The sequence below is a fragment of the Sylvia atricapilla genome, chromosome Z (genome assembly GCF_009819655.1).
Source record: "Sylvia atricapilla isolate bSylAtr1 chromosome Z, bSylAtr1.pri, whole genome shotgun sequence".
Classification (NCBI taxonomy): Eukaryota; Metazoa; Chordata; class Aves; order Passeriformes; family Sylviidae; genus Sylvia; species Sylvia atricapilla.
Window position 1 is genome coordinate 43,352,869 of NC_089174.1, and position 11,242 is coordinate 43,364,110.

The 11,242-nt window shown below is 39.3% G+C and overlaps 1 protein-coding gene across 1 annotated transcript; it reads right to left on the reverse strand.

Annotated features, from left to right (window-relative positions):
* Positions 1 to 711: 711 nt before the first annotated feature.
* CHRNA6 (cholinergic receptor nicotinic alpha 6 subunit) lies at positions 712 to 11,021 on the reverse strand. The gene is made up of 6 exons (XM_066338652.1): positions 10,928 to 11,021; positions 8,533 to 8,672; positions 7,310 to 7,354; positions 6,172 to 6,281; positions 5,048 to 6,032; positions 712 to 2,114 (listed from the first exon to the last, which is right to left on the reverse strand). Exons 1-6 carry the CDS (start codon positions 11,004 to 11,006, stop codon positions 1,992 to 1,994), a joined length of 1,482 nt encoding a protein of 493 aa, XP_066194749.1. The 5' UTR covers positions 11,007 to 11,021; the 3' UTR covers positions 712 to 1,991.
* Between the last annotated feature and the right edge of the window lie 221 nt (positions 11,022 to 11,242).

Below are 11,242 nucleotides of genomic sequence, written 5' to 3' on the forward strand. Positions count from 1 at the left end.
TTTTCTTGTTATTTCATTTAGAAGGTCCCCCAACCTTCAACAAGTGTTGGGGCAAGGAAAAATGTCATTTTTGTGGGGGCTCTTTCATGCCTGCTTACAGGGGCACCCCTACCACAGTCTTCTTCCAGGTGACATGCTGATACGATTCTTGTATCCTCCATCTCTCCTCTCTCTAGTAAGTCAAGTACTTTCACAGCTAGCAGTAGTACATTAGGCTCCCATTAGTATTGAATGTGCTGAACACATCACAAGAGATGGTTCCAAAAGTTACTGAGTTGGAGAAAGGAGGGGTAAATAGTACACTAAAAAGAGACAGAAGATGACTTTGTAAATGAGAGATTTTTCTGAAGTCAGATTTACTATGGGGTTGTAGCTGCCATGCTTAAGACCTCAATGCAATTCATCTTCAGCCACAATATTTTCATGGTTTGGATGGTCATAGAGTGTAACAGTGAATGCTGGCAGTCAGAAGTCTTTTCTGTAGAAATGAAGTTTTTAGGCTCAGAATTCATCTCTCCTCCTCAAATTTCCTTTCTTTTCCCTCACCTTCTTTCTGATTAAAGGGCCAGTATAGTAAATGTCATTTAGTAGCCCCTATAAACACATTTCACAACAGGAGATCTGAAAAAAAACCCAAACCACAAATTCTTCAAGAAGGTGTATCTCAGGAGTGACATTTAATTGACAGGCTGCGAAAAACAAAACATGCTTTTTCATACATCTGTCTGTCAATCACTACATAATTGAACAACATCCAGGGGGATTACAGAAAATAATAGTTTTCTTCTACAGTCTGGATGGATTAAGACAGTTATATTCTTGTCATTCCACCTTTATCTCTAACATATGCACTAACACATTCCTATTCTCTTAATTATGAAACATCAAAAAGGAGTAAAAGGCCAGTCAGTGACTTCAGAAACAGGGAGTCTTACTTTCCAGGTAAGATGTTTGGAGCAGAGACTGACACGTGGCAGACACCGAAAACACTGCACTGACACTGCACAGTTAAATTTAGAGGTTCTCATAAGAGATAAGGGCTTTGTATTCTTGGACCCATTTGGTTTAATTGTAGCAGTGCCTTTTAAAGAAGAACCTTTCAGCACAAAACTTATAGGAATATGAACAAATGAGGGACTTAATGGCAAACTATCTACATTTTATAGAAACCACATCAGGAACACATCTGCTAAGTGTTTCAGGAGGAAGCACAATAGGATTGGGACCCGGTTACAGAGCAGCAACCTCAGGCCCAAAGGACATGGCCCTGCAGTTACAGGTTTGCACACACAGCACAGACCCATGAGGAGCTGCGAAACAGAACACTGCTGCACAGCTGTTTGAAGCAAAGTGCTCAGCTTCACATTGGATTCATGGTATCCAGCCCTGTTCTGCTGGGATATGCATAATCTAGGTTGGTCTTGCATTTTAAAAACACAAAACATCAGATCAATCCACTGCTGTCAAACCAATTCTGACTATAACAAGTAGCTACTCAGGGACAAACCCTTTTCTGTTAGGTTTATGTCTGAGCCTGAGCAAGCAAGAGTTTTCAGAGCAGAACATGTGGACTAGGACCACTCTTTACCTGATAAGATGTATGGCTTGGAAATCCTACTGAAGCTCATCAAGGTCTTGGTACTCAATATCAGGAAGCAAAGGGGATTTTAGTCACATGGAAATGTAAACGGCAGATCAAACTAATTTTAAAAGATTTTAGAAACACATAGTTTTCAAACGTGTCTCTCACATGGTAACCATATTCTAATGTTAAGTCCGTCTGTCTTCAAATATGATTAAAATGTGTAAAATCTGTCTGATTTCAAACATAAGTGTAAATAAACACATAGTTTCTTGTTCTGGGACCCTCTGTGGCTGGGTGTTGATGAGGTGGTGAGCAGAGGGGTTATGTTAGAGGAGAGAAATAGAAGGTAAATTTCTGAACCAAAAATGGAACAAGAGCAGAAGTGGATAAAAAGCAGTGGATAGAGTTATGTCTCTGCTATTAGTGGCTGGATAAAGAGCCCTACAGTCCCAAACACACAAAGGATTATAAATACCCAGAGAAATACTCTGTCTATCACCATAGCTACATATTTCCAATCATCTTCCACCTGCAAAAGAATAAAAAAGAGAAGGATAAATTACATGTAATGTTACATACAATTGTGAATTGACATTATGCATTAGAAATGCCCCTTGTGCTTTTGAATGTGAGAAAGAACACACATGCAAGTCAGGAATGTTGCTTGTCATGCTTGCTTATAGTTGCTGCAGTTTTCAAGCCTCTCCCGAGGGGGATGATTTTCTAATGGTATTTTACCGCTTTTGGCCGAGAACAAACAACACTGTCCTAGTTTGCTAAGTTGTTCTACCTATTTGAGTCTGAGGGTAGTCCATCCATGGTTGTGGCTCTGATATAAACAAATAGGACCTGAACATGCAGTGGGTGCAGACTGGGGATGGTTTAACAGCAAGCACAGCCACCACAGCTGCACATACTAAACCCTGTTGAAGGATTTATCCTGACAGCCCACAAAACACAGTTTGTTATTCTGGTCTGATTTGAAACACTGTCTTGCTAATCAAGCCCCACTGATTTCAGGAAACTGGACACATGGACACACAGACTATGGCAAAGCAAGGGTTCCAACTGAGCAAACTGCAGTGTCATGTGCCAAGCAGGACAGAGTGGATTTTGCATGGCTGAGAGACAGACCTCAGAACCACATTCAATGAAGTTGCTGTCCTTTAAACTGTACCTTTAAACTTGTACTGCACAAGAAACACGGCATCAGTAGAACATTCAAGCATATAAACTAGTGACTAGTTAAGAGCTCTCTCTGAGAGATCTTCCACTTGTTTTCCCAATTTTATTATATTTTCCTCCAAGAAAATACTGAGTTTAGGATTTAGACTGTGTTGAGGGTGAGGAATACAGCATCAGGTATTAGGGAGTATAAGTAAAATTTATGTAGAGTAAGTTTAAAGTTGTAAACTATAATAATGGCAATTCAGCTCAGGTGAGAAGCAGATAGATAAGGTAAGAATTTTCAAATTTGTATTTAGTTTAATCCTATCCAATTTCTAGGGCTACTGAGAGGATAGCTGTAATAGTCATTAGTGTTGGGTTGAGTGATAGGTATATTATGAAAAAGAGGGTGGCCATGATAGTAACATGACCATGGACAGAAACAGGCTGGTAGTCAGGGAAGAACCCTGGAGAACTTCTGAAAATCAGAAATGGAAGCTGTACTTTGCATGAAAGAATATGCAGGAAGAACTCCAACAGCTGTAAATGTTTCTATAATTTTAAAGGGTTTTTTTATTTATATAGGACTAGGACATAACACCACCCACACTGCTTTGTACATCTGGCTGAAGAAGCCAGAAGCAGCCTCCAGAATAATTTTTCTCAGTGCCTGCCTGAGAACAAATCCTGCTTTTTTTCCCTGAAAAGGGGATTTTTGTAAACGAAAAATCATGCTCCCCATCTCTAGTATGTTCTGAAAGGTAAGATACAAAGCTGCTCATGAATGCACTGGACTAAGAATAAAATTTCATGTGGCAGAAGAGATTTGTAAAATGCAGATCAACAAAACCAGCAAAGGAGGACTTCTCCTGAGCTGTACAATCAAGACAGTAAGTTATTTGGATGACGGCACACAAAACTTCTTTTTGGGAGAGCATCAGAGAAAGCAGCTGAATCAGGAAATGAATATGTTTTATGTAGCTGATGTGGTAATGAAAGCAAGGCAGAAATGTCTGGATTAAGCAAAGCACTAAGGCAACAGGTACTAAGCAGAGCTCAGCTCAATCCCCATCCTCCTCTATGGTGATAGATTCCTGTCTTTTGCTCCAGGCTGGCATGTAGTGCATGCTCACTCTATGAATTTAGTCACCAGCTTAACTCTACTCCTTTATACAGAAATTTATAGATTTTGCTTCCAGATGAAACTTCTTCTGCAGGGCATAAAGGAAGGGGGGAGCAAAGGTGATCTTAAGGTTTCACAGAAGTTGTATGAATTTTAACCAAATATTCTGATAGAAAGTAGGCATATCAACATTTCCCTATAAAGTTTTTGTGATTCCCAATATAAATACAGCAGTATTTAGCTTTGAAATGGATTTTACCATCATAGACCATTTAAAAAACTTCAAAACAAAAAGCAAAAATTCCATGACAGATCAAAGATATATATTTCATTAGGTTCTAAACACTTCCAAAAATATCTTGAAGTGTCAGAGAATTTCTGCTCCTTGTGAGTTCTTGGTGTCAGAAAATTCTTTTGCAGCTTCTTTTAGTTGCTTGTTTACACGAGCATGTGGCCCCAGAATCCTTTAAATTCCAATATGCACCATTTTCTAAGATAGTAATCCCAAAGAGGAAAAAAAAAATGGCCTCACACAAGCAAACCCATTAGATGGTCTTCTTCCCCAGCAACTTGTCTTACTGCTTCTGTATCTTTAGCATTTCCTTCTTAGACCTCGTCCAGCCTTCGTGGACTCCTTTGACCTTCAGGACTCACTCCAAAGGCACTCTGGCAATCAATTTCTTAAATAGGCCAAAGTCTAGCTGCTGGAGATACAGCTCTGCTGGCACCCCTCATAACTTTACCCCAAATTGAAAACTCTGTCATTCTGTGGTCTCTGTGTCCAGGGCCTCTAACTGTCACATCTCCCACTCATCCCTCTCTGTTCAGTGAGTCCAGTAGGGCACCTTCCCTCATTGGCTTGCTTCCTGTGTCAGGAAATTATCTTCCACACACTCCAGGAACCTCCGAGATTGATTCTTCTCTGCTATGTCTTCTGTGCTGCTTATCAGCAGGTTCCTGGCAGTTGAAGTCCCTCACGAAAAAGGGCTGGTGATCATGATTCCAGCCTTCTGTAGAATACATCATCTGCCTAGGTGGTCTGTAACAGACTCCTACCAGGAGATGTGCCCTGCTGATCTAGCCCCGATCTTCACACACAGGCACTCCACCTTGTCATTGCCATTGTTTTAGCATAATCAAACAAACACCTACGGGATGGTTACCCCCCTTACCTCTTTGGTTTCATTTTGAGACCTCATGTTCTCTGCGATGAACTGGACATTGCTGATGACATCCTTCACCTCTGGGGAGTACTCCATGTGCTCTGCCATCCATTTCAGTGACTTCTGGCTCAGCTGTCTTTTGGGAGTAGACAGTTCAGTTGCCTTATCACAGTGACTGCACCGTTGCTCCTTGGGCAATTTGGTGTCTCTCTGTTTGCTGTGCTTTGACTTGCTCAGCTTACTGTCCAATACTTTCTTGTTTTTTCTGGAGGTGGATTTTTTCTGCTTTTCTAGTGGCCTCTGCATCAACAGGACTTTGGGGAGAAGGCTAAGAAAGACGGTCTTTACCCATCTGGGCATTGTGTGTGTTGTTGGAGTCCTGTAATGTATATTGAGGACAAACACTGTGATGACAATTGATAGAGTCACAAATATCATTGTGAAAAGTAAATATTCACCGACTAGGGGAATTACTAAAGAAGTGGATGGGATTGTTTCTGTAATCACCAGTAAAAATACAGTCAAAGAAAGAAGCACAGAGATGCAAAGAGTAACTTTCTCACCACAGTCAGATGGTAGGTAAAAAACTAACACAGTCAGGAATGAGATGAAAAGACAGGGAATGATCAGATTTATGGTGTAGAACATTGGCAACCTTCGAATATAAAAGGAATATGTTATGTCTGTGTAGATCTCTTCACAGCAGTTATATTTGATATCATGTTTGTAGCCAGAAGCATCAACTATTTCCCATTCACTATTTTCCCAAAACTCATTCATATCTACTTTAGATCCAATGATCAGAAGATCAATTTTGGCTTTGTCATAGGTCCATGAGCCAAATTTGAGTGAACAGTTCTGATGATCAAATGGGAAAAAGGTAATATCCATAGGACAGGAGCTTTTAAAAATAGCTGGTGGGGTCCAGGTGATCATTCCGTCATAGCGAAGGAGGGCTTTGGTCTTGCCTTCAACTTGAAAATCTCCCACAGCACTGGAAAGACAAATGACGCAAAGAAAAAAACTACCATGAAAATAAAATGTAATGGGTGTTTTCATAGGTGATGCAAGGGGATATTTTTGAGAGAAGGATTCAAATGAATCAATAAAATGGGTAAAACAAATCATCATACTTATTATACAAGACAATATCTGGTTTCCAAATTTTATCTGCTGGTACTCGAACAAATTCAATGCCATCATATTGTTTGGGATCCCATCGCAGTTTGTAGTCATTCCAAATCTGGAAGAAGAATGGACAAGGATTATAAAACCTTAAATTACCAACAAATATCTGTTTCTTAGATCGTCCTGTAAAATGACAGACTATGGTGAAGTGTAGCATGTGGAGAAGGGGACAATGGTCCAAAAGACAGCAAGACCATGACCTGGAGAAACACTAGACATGTGTGAATACTGCTCCCATGGATTGCTACTCTCTTCTCTGTGATGGGATGGGATGCCAATTGCTGTGAACTGCTAGCATGCTGAGATCCCTCCTCTCTCTTGTAAGAGCCTTGTGACCTCCCCATTGCTGAGAGAAAATAGAGGCCTTGTTGCAGCACCCCACACGTAAGAGGAAGACAGTACCAGAGGAGACCAGCATCCCCATGTTTGGTCCACCTGCACATGAACAGGCAGCTGCTGCCAGAAGACAGTATTGGCTCCACAGGACTACTGAAATACCAGGTAAGGGCAGCAAGGGATGCACAGTGGCTCTCCTGCTTTGCTTCCATTGCCCTATGTCATAGGGCCATGCTCCATGGTTTCTCATGTATTTTAAGTACAATATCTTTTACAGAAAAGTTTGTATGGACCACAATCACTGCCTGAAAAAAAAAATGGTGCAAGTTAACTATATTTTCTTAGCAGTTTAGGTCCTCTAAGCATCCTTATCTATGTCAAAATACTAAAACTATTAGGAATAATGGAGGCATGTTCCATTTTCTAGTAAGTATTTTGGTGGGGATGACCTAGGACTGCAGAGCTGCATATTGAATGACTCTTTAAGGACTACATCCAGCTAGATTTTCCAGAAGAAAACCAATAATCATGAAGTTGGAGAAAAATATATCCCACAGGAAAGAAAGACGATGTAACTCCTAGATAAAAAGAATGAAGAAATTACTTTTTCAATTGTGGAGCTTCTCCTTATTATTTCTAAAAATTCTTGTTACAAAACAAAAACTTATTCTAAGATCTAACTTACAAGTAACACACATTTCATCATTTCAATGCAAAATGCATGAGAAACACAACACAGCCACTTACGTGTCTTAGCCACAAATTTGTTTCCATAATCTGATTGACTTCATCCTATAAAGCAACACAGGCACAAAGAGTTATAGTATTCTGAGATGGTAAAAAACTTAGCTCATAAAACTTGAAGAGAGAATTAAGAGAGAATTAAATTCACATTAACTGACAGCAGATTTTTTCTAGCATCTTTCAAGAGGTTTACACATTGTACAGTGTTGTGTGCAACCCTACTGAAAAATTAGTAAAACTTCACTGAAAAATCATGGTTTATAAATATCACATATACAGAAAACTGCATTGTTTTGTCAGGCATTTGAGTATTGGGAGAGCACACAACCTAGAATTGCTCTGACTTGTACCAGAGGAATAAGGTTCTTCTTATGGCTGTGTATTTTGTTGGATTCAGTGTTTAAAAAGCTCCGATTGCACCGTACAGAATTGGTTGAGATTCAAGGAAAATGGCATCTGTATCACAGTATTTTGAATTTCTATGCAAACCTCTAGAGCAGATGCACTTGACCAGCACTAAACTGTTGGTAATTGTTACACAGAGACCTTCTTTTTACAGTCACTTATTGCAATTGCCGATCAGTCATGAATCAGAAATCAAATTGAAATCAATTCATGATGCTTTGCTTCTTCCACATTGCCTCTGTCCTGCCCAGCATGCTTGCCCCACATCTATTTGCATTCCAAAACATGCAACATTCATCCCTACCTCCATACTTTAAAGCACCACTCTTCCACTTGCCCCACTTTTCCTTTACATAATTTTGAAACAAACAGATTGAAAAAGAATAAAAATAAAAAAAAAAAAAGATTTTTTTCCCCCTCAGGACTACTGGGAAAATTCAGTAGCCCCATAGGAGAACTGGTCACATGCTACACACAACATGGACACACCAGGTGTCTTTGGAACAGCTAGCCCTGTGAAGAGTGGGCATTCAGTACTTCTGCCCTGGGCTCTGATGGCTGCTACCTGAAGCCGAGGGTTTTGATGCTACAGTGTAAGGAAGTGGATCTGAATCATTCAAATAATTTGTTCAAGGAACTGGAACAACTCGTCTGTCTGAAAGAACTGCAAAGGTCTCAGCATGTGCACTTAGATAGACATGAAATGAAAGCTAGGAGAGCTGTGGGTGCATGCAGCTGTCACAATCACATCTCCTGCTTCAGCAATTTCCATGTGTTTACAACCTCCCCAAAGCTCATCAGTATTCTGTAGTGAGTCTTACCACATTTGTAAGCTGTGTAATGGCCAGTTCAAAATACACAGTGACAGGATCAGACACATTTTCCACCGGCCTAATGAACTGATTGTATTGGGAGAAGAGCTTGTGAAATAACCGTTCCTCTGATTCACAGGCTGTGGTATCTGCATTGGTAGGAAATAGGGATTAGGAAATAGAGGTAGGAAAAAGGGATTTGTTTAAAGCCACCAGAACATAGAGAGGAGAGGTTGCCAGTATGCTGTCAGTTGCAAGCATCCTCCTGCAGAATGTTGGCTGCTCCTTGTTTCCTCAAATAGTAAGGTAATGAATTCAGTGGTTGTACCCCTAAGCTGGATATAGCCTATCAGACTCCATTTGGCCCACTCTGGTGTCACACCAAAGTAGAATAAGGTGGTGTGAAATGCAAGAAGTCAAAATGTGACAGATTTAATCTTTGTGAGTCTTTCTGGTAAAACAGGGTGTTTATGAAAAGCATAGCTACTTAGAAATTAAAAGGTTGAGGCTGCAACTACTGTATCAAAATCTCTATCAGGTGAGACTACAATGATGCCTCCTAATCTTAAACATTATGTCTGCATTTTATCCTTACAATTGATTTTTCCACTCTTTAGATAGCACAATTTTTGTTTGCAGAAATTTCATTCATTAAGTTCTATGAACAAGAAAAAAGTGGAAATATTAACAGTTCTTATAGAATAGCATGCATCTGTGTAATACAGAACTGTTCTTTGGGAACCAGCAGATCACAGCTGTAGTCTCTTACTAATGAAGAACAGACCAAATGGCTTAAAAAAACCCAAAGTATGTGACAAGCAGTGAGTTGACTCACTGCAGAGTTAAGAACAATGCTCCTAACCTGTTACACATAGTCCAAACCTGAAACAGTTATTCTCAAAGTGTTAAAGGCTATACATTTTGATTTCAAAAAGAAAATATTAAATTTTATTGGCTCTGGCAACTTCAGCTCAGAAGAACAATTTTATTGAATAACTTTGCTATTACAATAAATTATTGTAATTCAGCACCTAAAATAAAAAAATATTTTATAAGGTCAAGATTTATCATTTCCTTCTCATGTTGTGCACAGCTATGTTATCAAAACTATATGATGATCTCAACGATATTACTGATACAACCGAGGAAAAAATTGTTTTCAGACTCATTGTCGTAAGTTTTTTGCATTAGTCCCAGACTACACTAGAACACATCAGACAAGCAACCATGATAAGCCTTTTTGATTGCAAATATCAAACACAGAAGGAGTTTGCGCCAGGCAGCATGGTCTCTGGCACAGCACAGCACATAAATTTGCAATTTACATATCCTACAGTGAACACAAGGGCCTATGGATGTGCAGATGTCCTGCAGGGGCACAGTTGGTCTCAGTATGCTGTACTTACATAATTAAGTCCTTCCCGTATTCTTGAAAAAGAGATTTAAAGAAAGTAAAAAGCATACTGAAATTGCAGGGGATTATCATAACTGCAAGATGAAATGTTGGTTACTGGTCACTTACGTGTATGGAAAGAAAATTCTAGCAAAAATTTGAAAACTTGATGTTTTGTTCCATCCTTTCAGCATCACTCAGAGAAGACACATGAATGTCTATAAAGTTTGGATGCTTTTATATCATGTATTGTTCCATTCAAAAAAGAACTAAAAATTTTCTTTCCAGATTTCATCATCCCCACTCATAGCACTGTGATTAGAAGTACACTACTGTGGGAGCATGAAATCTCATTACTGAAGTAAATGCATCTAAAATCATGTTTCATTTGAAATTTTCCCACTGGCTTCTTAATAGACACATGCTTTAAAGTAAAGTAACAAAACAAGACAAATATTTCGGTCTTATCTCATGGTGCTGCTTTAAGACAACTTTTTATGCTTTGCTAAGACAAGTACTATATCTAATACACATCTTGGCCACCTGCAGAAGCAAGACTTTCAAAACAAATGTGTTCTAAAAGCAAAAAATCCTGCTAAATTCAGTGAGAGTTGTGAACAGAAATTATTGCAGCATATTTAAAACACAGACCATAAACAATACGGGAATAATAATAGATCAAGTTTTCACTTTTGAAAGTGTGAGTATTGACCAGGCACATCCTAGCCTGTATCATTTCAGCACTTGCAAATTGAAGCACCAAATGAAATTACTAGGACACCTAGTCAATTTCTATTGTTTTCTAAAAATAGTTCTTCCATTAGTTATCAAACAAAAATGAAGAGTTTTACCTTGGAAAACTAGTATTGTTTTAGCTCTTTTCAAATACTGTTGAAATCTTACACAGTTCAGGTTAAAAATAGCTGGAGGAAGCTTTACATTGAATTTATTCAAGAAAACAGAAGCAGTAACAAAAATATATTCTAGAACCTGATATCAAAGAGAGCCTACCTTTAATGAAGGATGTGAACACGAATGCCCACACACAGAAAGCAGAGCAACACCAACATAGCCATGTCTCAGGATGCATGGCTAGCAGCAGGATAGAGCTTCCTTCTGAGAACTGACGTTTGGGGGAAGAAACAAGAGGCAAGAAGGCATATAACCCTCCTGACGGTAAGTAGGCAGTAGAAAGATAGATTTCTGGTTTGCATCTGCAGCAAACTCTGCAGCCTGCTGAGCAGAGCAAAGCCTTGCAGAGTTGCTTTCACTACCACTATGCAAGAAGAGCTTATGCCGTGCAGACCGAAGGGAATCAGGCAGCAT

What these genes read in the sequence shown, in the direction of transcription:
- CHRNA6 (XM_066338652.1), bottom strand. Translation starts at nt 11,006, where the DNA reads ATGCATCCTGAGACATGGCTATGTTGGTGTTGCTCTGCTTTCTGTGTG. An exon ending in GTTCACATCCTTCATTAAAG is followed by an intron (nt 8,673 to 10,927) that starts GTAGGCTCTCTT and finishes CTACCAATGCAG; the next exon opens with ATACCACAGCCTGTGAATCA. An exon ending in CAAATTTGTGGCTAAGACAC is followed by an intron (nt 6,282 to 7,309) that starts GTAAGTGGCTGT and finishes TTCTTCTTCCAG; the next exon opens with ATTTGGAATGACTACAAACT.